Consider the following 25744-nt stretch of genomic DNA (forward strand, 5'->3'; position numbering starts at 1 on the left):
TAGCCCTGCACACAAATCTGTGTGCCAGTAACTCTCTGTGGGGCCTGGCCGCTCCGCACCCGCTGTCCAGAGGCTCTCCACAGCCCAGAGGTCCATCTTTGGCCAGTTACGGTACCCTTGCCTTGTCACCGTGGCAACTGGGAGACTCCAGTGGGGCTGAGAGGACTGGGTGCCACCATCTTGTGGCTATGGGCGCTGCCATCTTTGTGACAGAGTGATGGTTAATTTGCATATTACCCTTTTATTAGATAGGTGCTTAGACCAGGTTCAAGTTGAACTCCATCCAGTTCCCTTTGATTTTGGATACTTCTCTGTTGAAACTAGACTTTGTGGTGGTAGCTCTGCTTGGTTCTTAGTCTCCTGCTTTTTCTCTTGCATTAATAAAAAATTCTATAGTTTGCTGCTCTCCATCTCTTTCTAAGGTCTCCATAAGTAAAATAAAAATGAAAAAGGAAGTGGGTAATAAGGACATGAGAGTAGAAATTGCATAAGCATAGCGTGACTGATCTAGAAGGTACCTTACATTTTTCAATCCAAGAGCCAGAGAGGTTAATTGATTTGCCCCAGGTCTCACAACTAGTTAGCGGCAGAATAGGAACTAAGAATTTAAATCTGAGTCTTTAGTCCCTACTGCTCTGTGTTTTAAACTATCCCCCTGGTCTCATCCTGGGTTTTTTCTCAGGCACTCAAACATAGTGTAATAACAGCCCAAATTAACTCATTATTTTCTCTCTCTGATTCTCAGTGAATGCTGTTACCATGTAATCAGTTACACCAGCTAGACATCTTATGGTAGTCTTTTAATCCTCCTCCTGTCCTTCATATTTAGTCCAATCGGGTAAAAGTGTACTCTGGAACTATAGAAGCTAATGTGTTATATGATAGTTGGTTTGTGAGTTTATTTCTCTGGTTCTCTGGTGATTTTGCAGATAGTATGTGGTCCAGAGTAGGATCTCAATATGTGCTTGTTGAATGCATGCTCAAATGAAAGATGTTTTGTTTTAAGTTATTTGTAGATCTGGAAATGTAGATGTTTATTAAGGTCAACTCTATTACATACTAAAGCCACCTGTGAGTCCCCACTGAGTTATGTGGTTCTGTGATTTAGATAACCTTTTTGTGTTGCAGCTGGATGGCTCATATATGCTGTAGGGCAAGTTGAGGTTACAGCACAAGAATGGTATACACTCACTTTAACTATTAAGGTAAGTATTGCTGATCAGCATGCCTAGAGGTAAGATGCTCTTCTCTAGTCCCTTTCTAGCATTTTCTGTGAATAGATGGGGGAGGGGGAGGGTGGTGTTGATAAATAATGGAAATAGGCAGAAAGTCTGGCATGTTATCAGCAAACCACAACTCCCTGGAATAATTTTATGTGTTGGGGTAAACCCAGAGGAGAGCCATCAGCTATTGACTATATCACCCCAATAATTGAACTGTTTTTTCAAGTTTGTTTGAATGAAGATTATAATTGGAGCTTATAGGTTTAAGCAAAGTCCCATAACTTTATTTTTGATGTTGAATATAATTTTTTAATATATTTTATTGACTTTTTTACAGAGAGGAAGGGAGAGGGATAGAAAGTCAGAAACATCGATGAGAGAAACATCGATCAGCTGCCTCTTGCACACCCCCTACCGGGGATATGCCTGCAACCAAGGTACATGCCTTTGACCAGAATCGAACTCGGGACCTTTCAGTCCGCAGGCCGATGCTCTATCCACTGAGCCAAACAGGTTTCAGCTATAATTTGGTTTTTGACTGTAAGCACAATATTTTCGAAGTTGGTTTCCATGAATATATTTGTCAGAGAAGATACCAGGTTCATTGCAGTACCATGGGCCTCTAAGAATATTTGTCAGAATCACTGATTAATCATGAATTGTTGATTGACATGCTTCTAAGGGATGTTCTATGGAGAAATTCTTCTGTAAAAACGTGCTTCTCTCTGCCAAGATAGTCCTGGCATAACTTTGCTCACGTTATAATAGAGATTAGAAAATGGAATTGAGAGAACCTTTTGGACTTGTTCTCTTCCCTTACCCAATCACCAAAATTACAATACTAAATTTTCAGGAAGTATCACTATGTATGGACCATCATACTTTACTTAACTATACACACTTGATGGGCATAACTTTGTTCCCAGTTCTTTTCTTGTTCGGGGAACTGAGTCAGTAAAGGATGCCTTTTTTGCAGATAGGGGGAGAAATCTTTTACATGCCTCTTAGGGTACACATGTTCTTTTATTTGGTTAGGCAGATATTTAGAGGTGGAATTGCATTTTAAATTTCAACAGATACTACCCTCTTGCTAGCCAAACTGTATCAATTTTATAGCATTTATAATATTTGATATTATCAAGTTTTAAAGATTTTTTTTCAAACTAATAAATATAATTTGTATTTCATTGATAATTAGGGCAGTTGTACATTTTATATTTATTGGTCATTTGTATTTTATTTTCTCTGAAGTTATCCACTGAATACTTTCCTGTTTTTCCTACTGTGTTGTCTTTTCCTGATGTACCTATATGAGGTTATTATATATTCTGGATAGTAACCTATTGTCTATTATATATGTTAAAGATATTTTCTCCTGTTTTCTTGTTCTCATGATTTGTATTTTAATTTTGCTTATGGTATATATCATGAATAGAAATGTAAAATTTTGGTATTATCAAATATTTCATGTTTTCTTTCTTTATTTTGTTTTCTTTATTTTGTTTAAGAAGGTGTCCCTTTAGCTTAGGAGGTTTTCTCCCTGCGCCCAAACTAAATAAAGTTTGGGTGTGTTCTATGTTTAAGTCTTTAATCCATCTGGAATTTATTTGTGAATTATAAGGTAAAGAGCCTGATATCATCTTTTTAAGCAAATGGATAGCTATCATCATTTATTATATAGACTGTCCTTTTGCCCATGAATTGAAGGCTGCATTTTTTGATGTAATAAATCATCATGTGCATGTAGGCTTGTTTCTGAACATTTCTCTGTTCTTTATATTACTCTGTTTGCCTATTATCCTATACTAGAGACCCAGTGCATGAAATTCGTGCTTGAGTAGGTTCCCTAGACCTAGCTTAGCAAGCGATTGAACCTCTAGTCGAACTCCCGAGGAAACACTTTGCATATTAGCCTTTTAATTAGCCTTTTAATATATATATATTAAAATGCTAATATGCAAATTGGCTGAATGGTGGAACAACCAGTCACTATGATGTGCACTAACCACCAGAGGGCAGATGCTCAATGCAGGAGCTGCACCCTGGTGGTCAGTGCGCTCTCACAGGGAGAACATCACTCAGCCAGAAGCCGGGCTCATGGTGGCAAGTGCAGTGACGGTGGTGGGAGTCTGTCCTCCATGGCAGTTGGACATTCCCCAAGAGCTCCCAGACTTTGAGAGGGCGCTGAGGCACCACCTCTACCGAGTGCATGAATCTCATGCACTGGGCCACTCGTTTTATTTATAAAAACAGGTGGCTAGCCTCTGGGCCATAGTTGGCTGACTCTTGTTCTTAAGGCAGTGAACTTGTAGATAAATCAATAAATAAAATTATGAATAACAAAATGGAATAACGAGATACAATAGCTTACCTGATTGGATTTTCTCAACAGAGAGGTCAGGCAAGACCTCTTAGAGTGGGCAATGTTTGATCTAAGGGTGCCACTGGGAGGGCCTGTATGAGGAGCAGCTCAGCCAGGTTGGCTGATGCCTGGGGAGTAGGGCAGGGGGAGAGGGAGGCGAGGAGAGGAGGTACTGTTAGATAGGTTTTGTGCTTAATATGACTTGTGTATGTGAATCCTTTGGGTCTGTGTTAATATTCACCATTCCCTAAGTGGCAGGAGATGTTTAATGAGTACTTCTAGAGCTGAGGTGACTGTGCATGTGTGTAGTAACAGGGATGCGTGTGAACAACTAGGATTCAATTCCTAGCTCTGCTGGTAAATCTTGACTTCGGTTTTTAATCTTCAGTGTGAGTGTCTCCATCTGTAAAACGAAAAAGCTAAATTGAAGTCTATTGCATTATAGACTTAAAAACAGATTTAATTTTAGTTCTCGGCCTCATGCTTTGGGTCTTTAGCTCTTCATCCTTTGAAATTAGCTAGTTTGAAATGTTTAGCTGTAATTGCACGCTGTGAATATATGCTCATAAATGTACTATAATAATGATAATGAGCACCGGCTAGCATTTACTCACTGTGTGCTAGGCCCTTAGCTAAGTAGGAATGGCAGCCACTTGAAGAGGATGTTACTTTATCTTTCTCTGTCAGTGACCAGTAAGTCATTTCTATGGGACTTCCCTTCTTACTGCCCCTGGCAGTCATCACGGATGGTGGCTAGTTTTATAACTAAGGGTGGGCTCTTCCTATGACTTTGAAGTTATATTCCGTACCCTGGGACAGAAAGGACTTACATATATGGACATTTTGGTTCCATCAGTCATGTATGCCCATGATCCATGCACCTACAACCACTTGTAAAAAACAAATTGTTTTCTTTTATATCAGTGGGCTCTTGTCTAAGATTTTATAATGTTATGAAAAGCTTCACCCACTTCACTCTGTGGGTTTTACAACATTTTGGTGGAGTCCAAAGAAATATTGTGATATTTCTTGTGCCTTGGAAACTATTTACATAGGTAGATAAGAATTTCCTCAGAGAACGTTGTTCCTATATTTCAAACTTTTGTTCCAACCCATGGAATTGTTTTCCCGCAGTTAGTCTTAAGTGAGGAGGGTGTTTGCGCCACTAAGTGGGTGGGCCACAGGGTATTAAGAAACGGACTTCGGACAGTCATTTTCATATGTCTTCAAGGGTCACCTTTCTTGTCCCCAGGGTCATGTCTCCTCCGGCACTTTGAATGGCAAGCCTCTGTGGTCAGAGGTCCCAGTGAATTTCCCCAAGAATGGCTGGGCTGCGATTGGAACTCACTCCTTTGATTTTGCGCAGTTTGACAACTTTCACGTGGACGCCACACCCTGATATTCACAGAGCACTGTAGAACACTGGATTTTTTTTTTTCTTTCTTTTTGGTTTGGTTCAGAGCCAATTTTTTTTTAATGGATTTATATATAAGCCTTTGGAGGCTAAAAATAATGAAGAGTAAATGAGGAAGAACTATGTTTTTATTGGATCATGTGGAAGATTTTTTTTGAACCGGTTCCAAGGGGAAAAACAGGTGAATCTTTAACATCACCTGGTGTGTACCTTACTCTTCAGATGGTACATTGGTTCCACCCCTAGGAGGGCTTTGGGTGGCCCAGACCTTGACACTTGGTGTCAATGCTGAGAACGCCCTCGTCATCTTATTTGGAAGTCCTCATGCAGGTGATAATAACTTGACTAACACAGAAATGTATTTATTAATGCTGATGTGTGTCTAAGTGAGCTGATGTCTTTGTCTTAAACTAAAGAAAACTAGAAATGCTGCTTTTTAAAGACCACTTCAATGTGCTATTCTGAAAAATACTTTTTATTTTCCTTTTTTTATGATGATGGTTTTAAATTATAGATATGATGAATGGAATGATTTGAAAATTGTCTCACTAATAAACTACCTCTAAAGCCATTTCTGCAATAACAAGTAATAGATTAATTGGGTTATCTGTATTTAAAAAAATTCTTTCAGCCAAAACCAGTTTGGCTCAGTGGATAGAGTATCGGCCTGCAGACTGAAAGGTCCCAGGTTTGATTTTGATCAAGGGCATGTACCTTGGTTGCAGGCACATCCCCAGTAGGGGGTGTGCAAGAGGCAGCTGATTGATGATTCTCTCTCATCGATGTTTCTAACTCTCTATCCATCTCTCTTCCTCTCTGTAAAAAATGAATAAAAATATATTAAAAAAAATTCTTTCAGATCCACTTTTAGTCATATAATCTTATAACTCTCCATTATAACATTTCCCAGGTGGGCTGGAAGGAGGAAGAAAATACCCTACAGCCAATGCTGTACATGGGTCTAAAGATGAAATTGAAGGAAATTTTCTTGAATCATTTCATGTGCTTTTCCTGGTCTGTCTTCTCATGAGTCACTGGGAAGAGATTGAAAGAGTCAATGAATGAATTTTTTTTCTGCTTGTATACAGAAGGGGGGCTCTTAACTAATTGCTAATGCATTGAATTGGATCTAATATTTTGTGTGGTTAGATGCATTTATGTTATTATACTACCAGTGCATTTAGAGTTAAGTATGGGTGAGCATATTTGTCATGCAGTATAGTTTATATTTAAGAATTAGTGTACGTCCTAGAAACAACTCAGTCATTTTATGTGGATAAAGTAAATTCTGCAATTCTTTGGAAAGTTTAAAGCTTCAATGAACTGATTCTTCAATTTTGAAATTTATAATCGTTTAATATAGGCTACACTGATATTAAATTTTGTATTACTATTAAACTCAGGAAACAAAATATTAGAATAAATCAGATTACAGAGAAAAAGTTTAAATTTAAACCATGTCTAAGTGATTTCCAGTTCAGTCCCTACATATTTTTAAAAAATTAACTTTACTTAAGTATAACTTACATACAATAAAATGTTATTATTTTAAGTATACAGTTCAACGAGTCTTGATTAAAGGATACATTCATGTAATCAACACCCCAAACAAAATATCAAACATTTCCATCACTCCAGAAAGCTTCCTTGTACATCTGTATTTCCTCTCACGCCCCATCTCAGGAACCCATCGATCTGACGTCTGCCACTACTGATACATTTACTTTGTTCCTAAACACATTAGAAAGTGGCACCAGATGCTGTGTACTACTTTGTGAAGGATTTATTTCATTCAGCATAATGCTTTGAGATTTGATTATGTTGCTGGGTATATCAGTGGTTTGCTTCTTATTTGAAAGAAAATGCCATTGTATGGCTAGACGACAGATTGTCCTCCCAGTTTTTGGTATTACAAATGAAGCTGTTATGAGCATTTGTGGACAAGTCTTTGTGTGGACTTGTGTTTTCATTTCTTCTGGGTAAATAACAAGGAGTGAAATTGCTGGGTCTTTTGGGAAGTATACTTTTAATTTTATAACAAATAGGCAAGTTGTTTTCCAAAATGATGGCATAATTTCACACTCCCAAGTGCAATTTTGAGAGATTCAGTTGCTCTACATTCTTGTCAGTGCTTCATATTGTTGTTCTTTATAATTTTAACCCTCTCTTGTGAGTATGTAGTAGGTACATTTGATGTTGAACATCTTTTCAAGGGCTTATTTTACATTTATATATTTTATTTTGTGAAATCTCAATTCAAATCTTTTGCTCACTTAAAAAAAATGAGTTGTATGTCTTATCCTATATAATAAAGAGCTAATATGCAAGTGGCCATCATGCCCTCACACCATCATACCATAACGGCTCAGACACTCAACCCTGGGGAGAGAGGAATGGAGACCAGCCAGGCACAAATGAGCTTTCGAGAGAAGAATAGGGAACAGCCAGGCACAAATAAGCTCATAAGAGAGGAATGGGGACCAGCCAGGCTGCGGCCCAGGAGAGGGACAAGCCGCCCACCCCATAGTCCTGGTTGCCAGCGCCTGCACCTGCAGCCTGGGAGAGGAACAAGTCACCCACCCCATGGTCCCGGGCACTTGTGGCTGCAGCCTGGGTGAAGCTGCCCGCCTACGGTCCCCTATGTCTGCGGTTGGCCTGGATTAAGCCAGCCTGGATCCTGGGTGCCTGCGGCTGGCCGGAGGGAGGGAATCCGGGGTCCCGGGTGTAGGGTGAGACAGAGGTGGTTAAGGGCAATCAGGCTGGTAGGGGAGCAGTTAGGGGTGATCAGGCAAGCAGGCAGGTGAGTGGCTAGGAGCCAGTGGTCTCAGATTGTGAGAGGTAGACAGACATCCTCTGAGAGATCCCAGATTGGAGAGGGTACAGGTTGGGCTGAGGGGACACCCCCCTCCTGTGCATGAATTTCATGCACCAGGCCTCTAGTCTATGTATATAAAAGCCTAATATGCAAATTGTCACTGCAGGAGTTCGACTGGGAGACTGATCGCTTGCTATGATGTGCGCTGACCACCAGAGGGTGGTGCAGAATGAAGGAAGGCTCTGGCTAGCAGTAGGCAGCCGGGGAAGGGAGGGCCCAGAGCCAGCAGGCCCCGATTGGCCCTGATTGCCAGCCAGGCCCAGTCAACCTGTCTGTGCATGAATCTTATGCACGGGGCCTCTAGTTGAGTCATAAGAGCTTTTTATATATTCTAGATGCGAGTTTCTTTTCTTTTAAAAAAATATATCAGGTATATAATTTGTGAATTGTTTTATTCTAAGTCCATATCTTTTCAAGAATGCAAAATTTTAATTTAAAAGTCCAATTTAGCACTTTTACTTTTATGATAGGTGCTTTTTGTGTCCTAAGAAATCTTTGTATATCCTAAATGTACAGGGATTTTTTTCCTTTTTATTTCTTTTAGAAGTGTTATATTTTTTAGCTTTTACATTCAGGTCTGTGATCCATTTTGCTTTAATTTTATATATAATGAGAAGTTTGAAGTTCATGTTTTCCTTTATGGATATTCAATTTTTCTGGCATTGTTTATTGAAAAGACCATTCTTTGTCAAAAGTCCATTGACTGCCCTAAATGGTTTGGCTCAGTGGATAGAACATTGGCCTGCAGACTGAAGGGTCCCAAGTTCGATTCTAGTCAAGGGCATGTATCTAGGTTGAGGACACATCTTCAGTAGGGGGTATGCAGGAGGCAGCTGATGGATATTTCTCTCTCAACTATGTTTCTAACTCTCTATCCTTCTCCCTTACTCTCTATAAAAATCAATAAAATATATATTTTTTAAAAGCCTATTGACTATAAATGTATATATCCAGAAATAAACTCTCATTCAGTTCTGTTGATCTGTATATCCTTAGGCAAATACCACTCTGTCTCATTTCTGTAGTTCTAGAGTCAGTTTAAATTATCTAACTCTGTTCTTCACAATTGTTTTGGCTAACGTAGGTCCTTTCACATTTTCATATAAATCTTAGACTCACCTTATATGTTTCTGCAAAGAGCTTTCTGGAATTTTGATTGGATTACAATGAAATTACAGATCATTTTAAGGAGAGTGGTTACCTTAATAATATTGACCCTTCAATCTATGAGCTTATTACATTTCCACAATTTTTGGCTTTCCATAATTTCAGCAATTTATGTAGCTTTTAGTATACAGTTTAATGCTATTGTAAATGCTGTTTTAAATTTCATTTTCAATTATTTGTTGTTCATAAATCAAAATATATTTGCTTTTCTTATGTTAACCCACAATCCTACTGCCTTGCTAAATTCACTTATTATTGATAGTTTTACTAGCCTTTGGGGGAGATAAATTCTTTTAAGATTGCTACATACCAAATAATGTCATCTGTGGATTCAGATAGTTTTACTTTCCTTTCCTGTATGCCTGCTTTATTTCTGGTGCTGCTTTCTTGCACTAATTGGGACTTCTAGTACAATATAGGGACGAAGTGATTAGAATAGAGTCCTCAACCTATTCCTGATCTTAGGGACAAAATGTCTATTACCATTAAGTGTGATGTTAGCATTAGAGGTATATGGCTACAGGTAACCATGAATTGTTCTTATTGAAGCTGTCAAACCAAACTTCTAGATAAAAAAACACTGTAAATTGCCAGTGTTACTTTACACACTGTCTTTGTCCGTTCAGTATACTGTAACACAATGCCATAGCCTGGGCAGCTTATAAACATCAGGAACTCCTCACTGTGTCCTCACCTGGAGGAAGGTGCTAGGGAGCTCTCTGGAGCCTCTTTTATAAAGGCACAAATCCCATTCATGAGGGCCCCACCCTTCCTCAGGTCCCACATCTTAACACATCTCATTGAGCATTAGGATTTCCTCGTGAGAATTTGGAGGGACACAGACATTCAGGCTGCAGCACACACCGAATAGTAACACCTGGAGAGGCTCCCTGGCAAGGGTATTGCATTTGAGTCCTTGTGTCTGGGTTGAATGCCCACTCTGCTGCTTATCTGTCTGACTTTGGCTGAATCCCTTGAGCCCTCTGCACTGAAGCTGCTGCCTCTGTAAAGCCAAGTAGCCAGGCTGGTCACCAAGGTACCTCCTAGCTCTCACTGGAATTCCGTGACTTGTAAACCCATGTTTCCTTATTTAATTCAAATCTTGCTTAGTGAAGGGGTAATTGCTTTCTAAGTCAATGTGGTTTGCCCCCGCCCTTGTTTCCCATACCAGAAAGGATCATACGATGCCTTGTACATTTTAACTCTAGTGAAATATGGCTTCATCAAGTGAAATCACTTTGCAAGTGGTATTTTACTTCATCTTAAGTAACAGAGACACGCCTAGATTACATTCTTCCATTATTTGTGACCTGCTTAGAAAGGACTGTCTATCACACAGCACTGCTAGTAATATTTTAAAGTATCATGTCAAAACATTGCGATAAGTTAGACTGGAATCAGGAGGTAAGATTTAGAAACCAGTGTTCTATAGTGTTTGCTCAGAGGTGGATTCTTCCTAACAGTTTCCTTTTGTCTTGTTAATATGTTACTTTCACTTGAAAGAAAGCCTGGTTTTCCTTGTATGTCAGAAGCATTCTAATTTCATTATATTCTGAACATAGTGTTTTTGCTAAATTAAAGCTCATGGATAAGTTGAAGCTGTTCTAAAACGCATTCTTCTCCTTCCTCTATCTCCTTCTCTTCCTCCTTTCCCTCCTCTCCCTTCATCTCATCTTTCTCCGTCCCCTCCTCCTCATTGCTCCCCCCTCTCCTACTCTTTCCCTCCTCCTTTCCTTCTCCTTCTCTCACCCTTCCTTTTCCAACTTCTTCCTTCCTCCTCCTCTCCTTCCTTCTCCAATGAAATTGAACTTGATGCTCCATAGAATTGGTAATTATTACTCAACTAAGAAAAATGCAAACACTTTGAGGGTTGATAGGGGACTGTTGAGCAAGACATTTGAAGTGATTTTGTTCCTACAGGATATTTATAGCTTTTACTTTCATGGGGAGAGGGGAACACTATAGAATTAAGTGATTTGAAGATTACACTGAAAAGACAGTTTACTGCTTTCTGCATCTGTTCAACAGATTGCACTGATGAATGTTTTTCAGTTGTATGGTATGTATTTAATAGAATGTGGGGAGTGTTTTTAAGCCCATCTGGAATATTTTATATGCAAGGGGTACCGTGTGCTTTGGGCAGCACCTGGACTTTGGATCTGTGATTTTTGCTGCAATGGATTCACTGCTGTGTCTGGTAACAAACAGACTGTCAGCCACTCAACTGGATGGCCCTGATAGACACAGGCAGAGGATACAATTTCCTGTAAGTACATGGTACTAAGAACCTACCTGTGTGTTGATGGATAGCTCTGCAGTGTGAGGGACACAGTGGCATCCTTCCCAGGTGGGCCTGCACAGTTTCTGGCCCTGGAGGTTCACAGGGTTCCTTAGTGATGCTGTGTGAATATAGGGTCAGGCTGTTTACACATGGGAGGATTTGGGGTGTCTTTACCCTCTTGCCTTGTTCCAATTGCTGTGGAGACTAGATGTCTACTTGGCTCATTCCTCGGTGTAACGGGTATCAATCCCAAATGATTTGAGAATATTTTGCAGGGCTGGGTGAGTTGAAATTCGGTTTCTCAGGCAAGCACACACCTCCAGAGCTCTCTTCCCACACATCCTCTATGACCGATTCACACAGACACTGGTTATTTTTGCAAGTAATTAAGGTTTGCACATAAAACTAAGACACTGTGATGAATAGTTTTATGTGTCAGTGTGACTATGGTACCCAGCTATTTGGTTAAACATTATTCTAGATGTTTCCGTGAAGGTTGTTTGCTTGTTTGTGAGGTTAACATTTAAATCAGCAGACTTTGAGAAAAGCAGATTACCCTTCAAAATTTGGGTGGGTCTCATCCAATCAGTTAAATGATTAAACACACACACAAACAAACAACAATAAAACCACCCCAAACTGAAAATCTGACTTTCCTGGAAGAAGGGGGAGTCTTCATCAAGTTGACTTTGGACTTAAACGGGTCTCCAGCTGTCGGCCTGCCCTACAGATTTGAACTTGCTAAGCCTCCACAATTGTACGAGCCAATTCCTTGAAATAAATCTCTCTCTGTGTGTATGTATCCTGGTGGTCCTGTTTCTCTGGAGAACCCTGTCTGATACAGATGCCTTATCCGAGTGAAAGCAGATAAACTCTTCTGTTTGGAGCATTGCATTACATTTTCCAATAAAAATGTAACTTACAGCATGGGGATTTTGAGCTGTTTTTCAGAGAGCATAGAAGAGTGCATGGGAAATCTTTAATGACCATAAACATTGGTGAGTGACTGGTGAGTGAAAAACTTACAATTAGCCTAACTGGGAAGACTTTCCCCCTAGTAGTGTAAGTGATATAGGGATCATTAATTTAATCTTCTAACGGGAGTGCACATGGCTTCCTGGGTCACGGTGATGCTTAAGCCAAAAGTTTGTTTAAACAATTGGCTCTTGAAAATCCCTCTTTTGCATGGTTCAGTAGCATTTTACTTCCCACATAGTCCTTTTTTTAAAATTTTTTTATTGCTGTTCATGAGGGGGAAAGGGCCTGACCCTTCCTTCCCCTTTAAGAAGATATGATAGAAAGACCAACATATGTTTCATTAACTGGGTAAATTTAGTAAAATTCTGGCCAGAGTCACCAGAGAGGCTGGGAACTACAGTCTTGTAGCTGGGCTCCTGGATACTTTAAATAAAACTGGGGCTAAGTTATTAAGGGCGAAGGGGACTGTGCAGGTTGACGCCAGTGATCTGCACTAAAGTCTCAACCTGTGGAAAGGCATGTTGCTTAGTTACTTTCAGTGTTGCTTTATTCAAGCTGGTAGATCCGATCCTCATGGCTTTTTAGGGGGGGGGGGGAACCACAATGAAAGACCCACACACTGAAGATGACTGTAACATGTGAGAGCCAGCAGGGTCTTAGACTTTGTCTGGCAGAGGAAGAGCCTGAAACCTCAGAAGTGAGGTGACTTCAGGAGACGTTAAATGCATTGGGAAGGCTTCTTGGGAGCAGGGAGCCAGCATCTCATCCTGTCTACACACACCCCTCTCTGCCATTTCAAGTTTCCCTGCAGTGTTGTGTTGTTTCCTTAACTGTGCAGGTCCCTGCCATTTGGGAATCAGCGAGCCCAAACGCTTGCTGAGCCACTCACACTGTTTCTTCTTAAGCAGCAAAAATGACATTCCCATTTCTAGCATCTTGAAATAACAGCCGGCCTCTACGGAGAATTAGTTTGTAAGCCTCCATGGAAGCCGGGATCAAGGCTGATGACGCCCCACTGTGCCCATTGTGCGTAGGGTGATCCTTGATGCATAACATATAATAGAACAGATAAATAGCTGTTGGATGAATGGATGTAGTGTTTACGAGGTGGCAGACACTGCGTTAATCGCTTTTCATGAGTTATCTCATTCCATCTTCATAACAACCCCATGAGGTAGGTCATACTTGAAACTGAACCTTGAAAATGTGCCCAGGGATACAGACACAGTGAGTGTTGGCTCATGGATTAGTCTGTCTGACTCCATCCTGAATTACTAGGGAAGCTGGAGGTTTGGGGTTGCTGCTGATTAGCATATGGAACCTGAAAGACTACCCTTAAGTTCAATATGGTGAATTTTAAAGTCTAACTAGCTGACATATCATCCAGCACAAAAGATAAGTTATTTAGCATTACAAAAAAAAAAAAAAAAAAAAAAAAGGAAGAATAAAATAGGAAAAAACTGACCTGCTGGGTTGGCCAAAGATAATTGGGTATTGTGGAGAGTGGGGTGAGGTTGAGTGGAGAGTAGTTATTTCATAAAGTTTCTACCCTATCTTTTTTTTTTTTTAAAACACATTTTTATTGATCTCAGAGAGGAAAGGAGAGGGAAAGAGATAGAAACATTCATGATGAGAAAGATACATCGATTGGCTGCCTCTCTGTAAGAGTATGAGAAACAGGATCACATCCTCACCACTAAACACAGGTCTCAGGCATTAGAAATGCCTCCAGGGGAAAAATATATTTTTTCCTTTTTTTTTTTTCCCCTCTCCCCTGGAGGTGGAAAAGCAGGGCCTGAGGCATAGAAACCAGTCAGTTCCTTGAGCTCAGTGCTCTCCTCCGCTCCTGCACAAATTCACAAGATTTAGCATCCTCTGAAAAAGATTTAGCATCATGAAAACAAATTTTGGAGTAAGATTCCAATGTCTGTCATTCATGCTCTCGATGCCATAACACCATTTATGGCTCAGAAGAAAGTGTCTGGTCATCTCAAACAAGATAGGGTTGCCTGGCTGGCATGGCTCAGTGGTTGAGCGTCAACCTATGAACCAGGAGATCATGGTTTGAATCCCAGTCAGGGCACATGCCGGGGTTATGGGCTCTATACCCAATAGGGGATGTTCAGGAGGCATGAATGAGAGACATTGGAATCTTACTCCAGAATTTGTTTCCATGATGCTAAATCTTTTTCAGAGGAAGTAGTGAATTTGTGCAGGAGCAGAGAGCACTGAGGTGAGGGGAGGAGGCACCCTCATTTCACTACAAAGTCAAAAAGCCTTTGTAAATGACAGAGCAGAGTCCCTGACTCAGGGACCCTGCTGCTGGGAGTGCCTGCTGAGAAAGGAGAGGAGCTCATAAAGTTAACCAGAGGCTTGTCCAAGCATTAGGGTATCACTCTTCCTGGCAAAGTACGGCAAAACATCAAAATGCCCATCAAACAGGGACTGAGAAAATAAGTGATGGTACATTTACACCACAAAATACCCCACCACCTTTGAAAAGGAGAGGCATTGCTCAGTAAGGGCATTGTGCACAGGCTATGGAACTACAGTGCCTGAGTTTGAATCCTGATTCTACCACTTACTGGCAATGAGATCTTTGAGTATAATTTGTTTTTACATTTGTAGAATAGAGATAACAACAGTAATGTAGGCATCATAACAGATAATAATGTATTGGCTGGGGTCTTATGAGAATTATCTGAGTTAATAGGATGCCTCTTTTTTAGCTCAGTGAATAGTCAATGTTATTATGTTGTTTGCTCAAGATTCATGACTGTGACATGACATTTCAAGTGATAAAAGAAGGTTTAAAAGATCAAGTACATTATGATCTGTTATGTATAAAAAGCAGTGTACATGTGAGCGCACACACGTAAATAGCAGAGGCAACAATGGAATTTTCCAGAGTGTGTTTAAGATATTAGAAGAGGCCATTAAAAGTGAAAGTCTGTTCAATTTTATTACATTTAAACCCTTTGGGATTTCAGGTGCTTTTATGTAATTGGCACTGTCTTACATTTGTGTGTATGTATGTGTGCTTACAATGTGCCATGTTGCATTTTAAAAAAAGTTATTAAAAAACAAAAGGGGAGAGTGTAAACTCACTCCTATGATTTTGACTTAAATAAGACACAACTCCTGGCTGCAGACAGGGTCCCACAGTCCCCAAGGAGAAGCTGGGAGTGTGAGCCATGCTTGGAAAGACTCTGGATCACAGCAGGGAGTTGGGGTCTCCCAGCAAGAGTCAGGCACCAGCTCAGATCTCCATGGCAACCACATGAAAAATTTTTTTTTTTAAGGGAAGAAAGTGTCTCTCTTTATCATCAGGAGCATAAAAATGAGAAGCTTATCATTTTAATGTTTTTGACAGCATCCCTCTTTCCTTCATCCCCAAATTCCCAGAGCAAGGATTCCAGCCCTCTGACCACAGGTTCAGACAACGAACGAACCGTGTGGTGCATACACACTTTTCATAAACAGCAGATGTTTCCTGTTCTGATGACCTGCGGACTCTGGAGATGCTGTTTAATAAACACTCAGGAAATGAGGCATCTAAATGAGTGGTGTCCTCTTCAAAATGGAGCTAGCCAATTTCTGAGTCCTTCGGAAAGTGCTTGAGAGGCTGGAGGGGAGGGGAGCCCCCATGTCTGCTGTTCCGATGTGTGATGGCTAAGCTTCTGTCCAACCCTCGAATGGCATCTGTTCCTCTCATCCCCTTCATTGTGGGAGAGTTACAATCATTAAAATTCAGTTGTTTTGAGCCCCAAATCTGCTTTTCTAGAACTTCCACTCGTTTATTCTGATTTTAGATCAGAATCAATTTTGAGAAAGTCCTAACTCTTACCATAACACAAAGCCCTTCAAGTAGATAAAGGTTACTGTCATGGACTGTTTAGGAAGTGGTATTGCTTTATCATCTGCTAGAGGCCTGGTGCATGAAAATCCCTCAGCCTAGCCTGCATCCTCTTGCAGTCCAGGAGCTTTTGGGGGATGTCTGTCTGATGGCTTAGGGGAGCAGGCCTAAGCTGTCAGTGGGACACCCTTAGTGCTGCTGAGGAGGTGGAAGATGCTCCCACTACCACCACTGCGCTCACCATCAGTGAGCCCAGCTCCTGGCTGAGTGGTGGTCTTCCTGTGGGAACAAACTGACCACCAGGGGGCAGCTCGTGCATTGAGCATCAGCTCCCTGGTGGTCAATGTGCATCATAGTGACCAGTTAGTTGTTCTGCCATTTGGTCAATTTGCTTATTAGCCTCTTATTATATAGGATGATAAGGAATTTCAGGAATTCTTGGGTACTAGGGCTTTAAAGGTAGAGCAGACACACCTCTAACATTTTTGGGCAATTCCACTGCACATAGGTCTTCCCCAGGAGTGACAGGTAGGGATCTGCCAAAAAATGTTTTCCTAACCCAAAATATAGTCTTCCCTGAGAGTCATTTTAAGATTTCTCTGATTTCTCTCTTAGGAGGCAGAAGCCATTTGTGTGCAAACACACACACACACACACACACACACACACACACACAAACAATTGGATCTATTCTCAGTAATCTAATTATTACAATTATTGTCTTTTTCAGGACAACACTCATTTGGATGTCATGATACCTTTGTTAGAAACCCAGTCACTTAACTTTATTATTTAACAAATAGTGATCGAAGATTAACAAGGCCCCTATTTCCATGGAATTTATATTCTTAGAGCAGGGATCAGCACATTTTTTTCCCTTTAAATGGTCAGATAGCCAATATTTTAGGCTTTGTGGTGCATAGGTCTCTTGGACACTACTCAACCCTGCTATTTCCACACGAAAGCAGCCACAGACAAGACAGAAGTGAATGGAGATGGCTGTCTCCCATAGAACTTTACTTACAAAACAGATGGCTGGCCTGGGTGTTGTAGTTTGATGACTCCTGTTCTGGACAATAAAATAGAGATTTGAAATGGCAGGTATGACTAAGTGCTAAGAATCAAAACAAGTCAGGAGGCACAGCAGGGGATCAGTCATGTAGGAACTTATGATGAGTGAGATTGGAAATCCTTGGACAGTATGAATAGGGAAATAGTCTGGTCTGACTCCCAGTTCCAGAAGAGCACACTGGATGGAAACTTGAAGACTGGTTGGGAGGGTATTGGTCCAGACATCAAGAATGGTGACTAGTATTAGGATGGCAGTGATGAGGTAAGAAGTGGTTGCATTCTAAGTAGATTTGGAAGGTCTAACCAGTAGGCTCTGGTGAGGGTCTATATAAAAGTTCAAGGATGACTATAAAATTTTAGTTAGAGCGGTTGGAAGAATGGCTTTCCCATCCACTAAGGTGAATAAGAGAAGAGGAGCAGGTTTGGGACAAAAGTCCAAGTGTTCTATTTGGACACGTTAGATTAAGCTGCTTATCAGACATCCAGGTAAAGTTATCGAACAGACATTTGGGTATGAGTCTGAAATCGAGGGGAGGTACCTGGTGTTACAAATTTGAGAGTCACCGTCATGTGGTCCTTGCAGTGGGGATGAGATCAGCTTGGGAGTGAGAATTGATGTAGAAGAGAGGCCCACGGATGGAGCCCTGGGGTGTTCTGGTGTTTGTAGATAAGGAGCAGAGACCAGGGAGAAGAGAATTCAGCTGAAGAAACAGAATGAGTGCAGTGTTTAGGAGAGAGGTAAGGGAAAGTGACTCGGGGTGAAGAGGGGCATGGACAAGCCCAATGTCCAGTGGGATGGTGCCACTGGGATGCGGGCTGAGACTGTCCTATGATTGGTTGCTGGAGCTCCACAGGAGAGTGCTTTGCCTTTCCTCTGGACCCCGCGTTTCATTCCCTCCGTGGTCCCCGCTGCGGCTTTCGGTGAGCTGCCAAGCCATCACTCTTTCCTGATCCTGTTATCACCAGACAAGTTGTATTTTCTTTGTGACTTGGTGGTGAAATTGTACCTCCCAAATTGCTCATAATCCGTGGCTAAATAGCTCCCTTTGTGCTGAAATAAAGGAAGCCAGCAGAGTCAGAAAATGATTTCTGGGAACAAAGAGGAAAGATTTCCGACAAAAATACAGTCACATCATCCACCACCCCACCCCCTTCTCCCTGTTCCCTGGGGCAGGATGAACTTTCCTGGCCAAGACAGTTTTTTCCTCACAGGGTGAAAATGCAGCTCCCCCTGAGAGGAATGGGAAGCCTTCTGGCTTTCACACAGAGGCAAAAGGAATGATCTTTCATGAATGGGTGAGGGTGTGTGTACAGGGCAAATTTGGGGTGAGGAGGAGGGTGGACAGAGAGGTGAGAGAAGGGGCAGAGGGTGTGAGAAGTCTGGCAGAAGGAGAAAGACCAATGCAGAAATGGTGCTCATGGACGTGGCAGGCTTTTGTTGTATCCTTTTGAGTGTCTTTGACCCAGATTTGGCCCCATGTTTAAGGCCATGGATCCAGGAAATCGGTCCCCTCCTTCCTCTTCCCTTTTTCCGTCACAGCAAAGATGACACCTGGCACTCTGAGCTCGCATCTGTTCATGCTTTTGTGCTGTTTTCCCCCGACTGGGTTCAATTTGGATATCTGAGGTTTAGAAGTGACACTCCAGCTAAGTGACACTCCTCCACTCCCACTCTACTGAATTATCCCGAACTCCCTCCTGCTTGGCATGGCTCTCTTCAGTCCCTACTGAGCAAAGTCTTAGTCAAGTTACTGTTTTGACACAGTATCATGTGTGTGGCTCTTCCCTCCAATATTCTTCTTGGATTATTGAATATCTGTATTCTAGGCTCAAAATCTTATGATTGATGGTTGACCAGCTGTCTCTGAATAAACTGGGGGCCAGGGAACTGAGGGGACCTCTGGACAGTTTGGGTCCCAAGCCAAAAAAGGTCAGGCCAGATAGTATGTCCTTTAGATTAATGGTGTACCCAGACGATGAAATGGTTCTAGACTTATGTAATGATTCTTTTTGTTCTGGGACTTTCTCAAATCTATAATGTCATATTTATGTAATGTGCTGGGTACTAGGCAGCAGGTCACAAAACAAGTCAGTGGTAGAAAGCATGTTATTTTAACACCTGCTACCAGAAATATTCCCAGAAAGGGAGCTATTTGAGGAAAGTATCTGATGAGTCATTTAGGGAGTCAAGACAACCCAAGGAATTTCAAAAGTACTGTGTTCAGAACTTATGACTTGGGGGGAAGGAGAAGAGAAGAAGGGCCTGGGGAGGGTGCCAGAAGCTGGCCCAGGGTGAAGTGTGCCTTGATTCTCTAATTAGGGCTCCAGGGAAGCAGAATCAATAAAATCTGGACATCCTATATAATAAAACTCTAATATGCAAATCGACCAAATAGCAGAACAGTTGCTATGACGTGCACTGACCACCAGGGGGCAGACACTCAATGTAGGAGCTGTCCCCTGGTGGTCAGTACACTCCCATAAAGGGAGTGCCACTCATACAGAAGCCTCATGGCTGAGCCCCTCTCGCCTCCGCTGCAAGTGGGTGATAAGGAGTGAGGGGTCCTGAACTGCAAGATCCCAGGATTAGGAGAGGGATTTCTGACTACTCCCTGAGGGATTGGGCCTAAACCAGCAGGTGGACATTTCCTGAGGGGTCTGAGCTGCGAGACATCCCTCTTCCCCTCAGTGCATGAATGTTGTGCACTGGGCCTCTAGTACATATATACATGTACACGTGGAAAGAGATTTATTATAAGGAGTTGGCTCCCATAATTACGGAAGCAGAGAAATCTCATGATCTGCTGTCTGCAAGATGGGTATTCCAGTCCAGACCCGAAGGCCTGAGGGCCAGAAGCAGCAAACAAAAGGTCACTGTCTCAGCTCAAACAGCCAGGTTGAGTGAATTCAACCTTCCTCCCCTTTTATTTCAATTCAGGCCCTCAGACTGGGTGATGCTGCCTGCTTTACTGAGTCCACCAATTCAAATGCTAACCTCTTTGGAAAATCCACTCACAGATACACCTCAAAATAATGTTTAACTTGATGTCTGGGCACCTATGACCCTGTCAGGTTGACACACGGAAGCAAGCATCACAGTGCCCCTGTTGCTAAGGAGCTCAAAGGAATTTTATGCCCTGAGGTGACAAAGGCTCAGTATAAGTGGCTGAGAGTTGGTCAAGTAATCACGCCAACTCTCCCAGATTGCCGAAATCTTTACTCAAGTGTGTTGAGCACACAAATGTACGCCTCTTCTAAGTGGTGTGCTTGTGTGTGTGCACGTGCATGGATGTGTGTGTATATGTGGATCACGTAGGTAAACGTGTTTGTGAGAGAGACAGAGTGGTTTGTGCAGGTGGGAGGAACCGACAATCCCCCACAAGGGCTGCCACAGTGCAGAGCAGGGATTGGTTGAGGGGAGAATCTAGAAATTAAGCAAATTCAGAAGAAGCAGGACTCTGAGTGAGAGGTAGCAGAAAGGCATAGTTTCCCAGAAATCCTGTGGGTGGTTGATATGAAACGGGAGCTGCAGTTGATCTTGTCTAGATTATAGGGGTATGATGATGCTCGTGACATGTTCGTTCTTAGAGTGCTGTGGGGTTTCATTGATTGTTGGTAAAATAACTCCTGAGGTTAACTTACAATCCGACCATAACTACCCTCTATTCCCAACCAAGTCAATATTCTGGATTGCTCTTCTAGCTTTCTATCCCTCTCTAGTTGTCATCTTTCGACAATTTCCCATTTAATCTTCCATAGAAGGCACTTTAAACCTAATTGTAGAAGATGACACTGTTGGGGCGAACAGTGGCTTGGGATGTAAGGCTCTGTCAACTTTTACTCGGGGCCTTAAAAGAATAATTCCCTAAAAGTAACTTGGTTTACCTGGAACTTTAGGGCCCCAGATGTATAAGATGAATTCGATTTTCGTGCAGGCTACTTCATATCCAGATGATAAAACATGAGTGCGGTGTTCCCCCGAAGTCTTGAATGGCTCTGCAGGATTCATGTGCAAACTCACTGTCCCCTCTGGAGGGATCCCCCCTCCCCTTCCCTATTCTGTGATAGCATACAGCACTGTTCCGATGTCTCAGCCGCTGAGCTCCGGTCATCAAATGCTAATCAGAGAAATATATTAGCAAGGAGTCCCATAAATTGTATCTTCAGAGGGAAAGGAAAGGCAGTGCAGATTTAAAATTCACAGCGAAGCCATCACAGCTTTTTAGGATGCTATAAAAGTCCATTTTAATAAATATCGCCTAGTTTACCTGTAGCCCATTAAATGCATTTTAGAGATAGGACAAGTGAAAAGCGTAATCTGCTTTTAAGCACTTTCTACTCATATAAATTACCCAAATGAAGTATTTGGGCATGCTTGCACTGCAGAACGAGGCAGAAAACTTTACCAAACTTTTATGTTACTAATGCTCCTCAGGGCTTAGGTGTGTTAGCAATGAGTTTTAAAACCTGAGGGAAAAACTCACACTCTGGGTTCTGAGGACCAAATAGACCTCTGCCCTTGCTCTCTGAACTTGGGCACGCCACTTCCCTTCCCTTCTTTGGGCTGCTGGCTCCTTACCTGTAAACCTAGGTTAGTTAAGCCCGTGTGAGTGCTGTCACTCAGGTTAAACGAGCTAGTGCAGGCAGAAGTACTCAGCTCCAGCCTGGAAGGTGCTAAGTACTACATAAATGATTGCTGCTATTACAACATGCCTGTAGCACTTAATGCAACATTATTACTTTTAGAGTCATACGTTCTATTTATCTTAGCCATTTGAGATGGGAAATTTAAAATAAGTTCTGCTCCTCCTGCCAGTTAGGCTAAATTTTATTTGTGGCAAGTACACATTATCACAATGAAAAGGAAGTTTTTAAAATTTAAAAATTGTTTATTTATCATCTTTATATCCTACAAAAGGATGGTTTCCGTCTCTATGGATTCCCTTGCCCAGGTGCAGGCGCCATCTGACATCCTGCAGTTGGGTTTATGGAACAGGCCATAGTCTACATCATCCCAAAATGAACTGTAGATATTTTTACCTGGTTTCCAGGATTGTCATTTTAGCAGCAATGTACCATTGTCATTTTAGCAGCAATGTACCTCCTCCTCCTCCTCCTCCTCCTCATCCTCAGCCTCCTCTTCTTGCTTCTCATTCATTGCAGAGATAAATATCTTTTGTAGAAGGAGTTAAGGGATTCTAGAGTTTGAGAGCTGGAAGAGGTGGGTCATTCTGCCCAGGGCTGGCAGGGGGTTTTGTAGTTGAAGCATTTGAGCATGGAGGGGCAGGGCTCCACATGCAACCAGCAGCATGGGGGTAAGGCTGGGGCATCTCAAAAGAGAGGACACACCAAAGGCTGCCTCAGGCTTGGAGAAAAGCAGGGGGACTTCGAGGCTGCCTTCTGATTGGCCTGCTCCATTCAATAGGGAAGGGAAGGACTGGAGATGGCAGAGAAATCCCTTTCTGCGGGGAGATGGGGAGTCAGCATCTCAGAGTCAGCCTGTGCGTCTGCTGCTTTCTAACTGTGAACTCATTCAATCATGTAAAGTACTATTTACCGTATCAAGTCTGTCAGGCCCAGATAAACAGATGGCAAAACCGAGGCATAGAGAGCTGGCGTAAGTGGCCCAGGTCCCCGACCCGAGAGCAGTGGAACCCTAAAAGGCACCCACCTGGGTGCCTCTGGGGGTCCTTCTAACAGCCTTTGGCGGGTTCTGCATAACAGTTAGGGCAGCAGCTTGCCTTGCTGCTGAATAATTGGAACACCATGGGGCAGGCTGTGAGGGGGCTGCCAACGGCTCAGCCACAGTGACTGTGTCCTCACAGCACCCCTTTGAGTGTGTCACCTAAGAACACAGCAGTGCCTGGTGCAGGTAAAGCTGTTTTCTGAAGACCTGTGTACACCCTGCAGATCCATTGAGGACAGACTTGTCAGCACTTCCTGGTAAGGGCAGCTGTCCCAGGTGCATTCCCAAGCAGTGGCCTTGCCCACCACTGTTTTCATGATTACTGTCAGGGACTTGCATCACCCAGCTCACATGCAATATTGTGAAAATGTATAGATTAATTAAAATAATAAACAGGCCCAGCGGGTGTGGTTCAGTGGTTGAGCATCAACCTATGAACCAGGAGGTCACAGTTTGATGCCTGTTTTGGGCTCCATCCCCAGTAGGGGGCATGCAGGAAGCAGTTGATCAATGATAATCTCTCATTATTGATGTTTCTATCTATCCCTCTCCCTTCCTCTCTGAAATAAACTATAAAAAATAAATAACAAAAAAAGCACTTTTTGACTTACCATGTTGGCAAATATGCATATATTGCAGTATAATATTACTGTATGTATATTTTTATATATTACTAGAGGCCTTATGCATGAAGATTCATGCAAGAATGAGCCTTCCTTCCCCAGGCCTTCACTCTGGCCAGAGCCGCCTTTTTGCTCCAGCCTAGAGCTGCCTTTCCACCTTCCCATGCTGCCCAGAGGCCTGGAGCAGCTGGGGCAGTGTGGAACACCTGCATATGCAAATTAACCCACCATCTTTGCTAGGTTAATTTTCATACTCACTCCTGATTGGCTGTGGGTGTCACAAAGGTATAGTCAATTTGAATCTTACTCTTTTATTAGTGTAGATGTTATTTCATGTATAATAGGTAATATGTAAAACAATATATTATGTAATATATTTATAAAGATTATATATACTTATATACTTATATAATCTTTATATAATGTTTAAAAATATAGCTATAGGTGTAAATATGTATGTGAGGATGTTTCTTACATGGCTCTTTATAACAGTGAAAGATTATAAATTATTTAAGTGATCAATGATAGTAGAATAGATAAAGAAACTACGCATACCTGTACAGTGGAATCAAAACCTTAAAAAAAATCAAACCATGCTTGCAGGAGTATTAGTGACAGGGAAAAGTACTCATATTAAGTTTTTAAAAGGCAACGTATAAAATAGTATTTATATTATGTTCCAGGTTTGCAAAAAAAATTAAAAAAGCACTCATAAAAGCAGCTGAAAATAAAGGAAGGAAAAATATAAAAATGAAAATGGTAATTCTTTTTGAGAGGTCAGAAGAGGGTTTTTATTTTCTTCTTTGTACTTTGAAGTTTACACATTTTTTTTCAATGAACATGACAAAGACACATATAAACCATCATGCATGTGAAGTCACTTGAGAAAACCAAAGCTTCTGCATCTCCCCAATTTATCCCAACTTTCCAAAATCTGCTCTGCTGTCAGACTGTGTATTTCATTTTGGCTTGGGACATAAGATGCTTTAGGAATTCGGGGGTGACAAAAATGAAGGGTTCTCTAAAGTAGGTTTCTAAGAAGAACTGGCAAATGAGTTGCTTTATATATAAAAAAAATAATCCAGATTGGTCCAATAATAACCCAGAGGGCAGCTAAGGCATCATGGAAGGAGGACTGAGTGGCTTGAGGTGTGACTTGGCCAACCCTGAACTCGAGGACTTTCCATGGTACAGGAACTTGCTGAGCTAGGGTCAAGTCCAGGTCCAATGTACCTACAATCGCCTGAAATCTCAACGTAGGTATAAAGTGATGACCACGATGGGTTGTATGAGGAATTGTGGAATCATGTACTTAAATGTGGGAGCCAGGAGTCTGGCCTGGGCTGAGGGCTGATAACCTGTCTCCGGCATTGGATCTTTCTTGGTCCGCATCTTTGCCTGTCAAATCAAGGAATTGGAATAGATGGTCTCCCCCTACCCCTTTCTCTTTAAACCACCCATAGCACTCGAAAAGCCTGGAGCCAGGAGGACTTAATAGTCCCTCAGCTTTGACTGAGCCTCCTTTGGCAGAGAATGAGTTACTGAGGGGCATGCGTATGCATGAAGGACCCCAGCAGTGGGGTTTGAATCATCCTGAAGCCAGAGTGGCCATGGTTCTCAAGGTGAGAGGGCAGGAGGTGCCAGGTGACTGGTATGGGAGCCTTGGCCTCCTGCCCTTTCCCAGAAAGACTCATTTTCTCATCCAGGGGCTCCATGTTTTATTTCCTCTAGAGCAGTGGTTCACAAATGACAGTCCACTGGAGAGCTTTAAGAGCACCCCGCAGCCTAGAAGCACCCTGTACCAATTAAACCTGGGCGAAGGCTCCCCAGATGTTCCAACATGCACCCTCCATTGAGACCCAGGCACTGTAGGGAATGAGGGCTCGGTTACAATTGTGAATCCCACGTGTCAGTTCTATCCACTGAGCGGAGAGAAGCAAATCTTCTCTCCACAGTCGTTCCAGATCACAGTGAGGGCAGGAGGTTTCTGAGGAGGGGTGAGACAGGAAAATCCTGTGATTGCTTGATGTCTGTAATCTTGACCTGGTCCTGGCCTGGCTCATGGGGTGGTTAGACTCACAACATAGATGTACCTGAATGTGCTTGCAAGGGAGGAGGTTTCTAAACATCATCTCATGCCACTGCTCACTAGAGGGGGAGAAACAGGCTCATTCAGGCCCCCGAGCGGAGAAAGTAGCCCAACTCCAC

At 42.1% G+C, this 25744-nt stretch overlaps 1 protein-coding gene across 2 annotated transcripts in view; it reads left to right on the forward strand.

Moving 5' to 3' along the window:
• Positions 1-6556, forward strand: part of GALC (galactosylceramidase) — a 39178-nt gene extending 32622 nt beyond the window's left edge. Inside the window, exons 16-17 of one of the 2 annotated variants that reach the window (XM_084884011.1) lie at positions 1129-1205; positions 4838-6556. In XM_084884011.1, coding sequence (XP_084740137.1) covers positions 1129-1205; positions 4838-4984 — 224 coding nt within the window. In that variant the 3' untranslated portion in view covers positions 4985-6556. The remainder of the gene's footprint in view (positions 1-1128; positions 1206-4837) is intronic. The other variant, XM_084884012.1, reaches the window with a different exon arrangement.
• Positions 6557-25744: the final 19188 nt, after the last annotated feature.

Source organism: Pipistrellus hanaki (assembly GCF_964339955.1).
Source record: "Pipistrellus hanaki genome assembly, chromosome: 1".
NCBI lineage: Eukaryota > Metazoa > Chordata > Mammalia > Chiroptera > Vespertilionidae > Pipistrellus > Pipistrellus hanaki.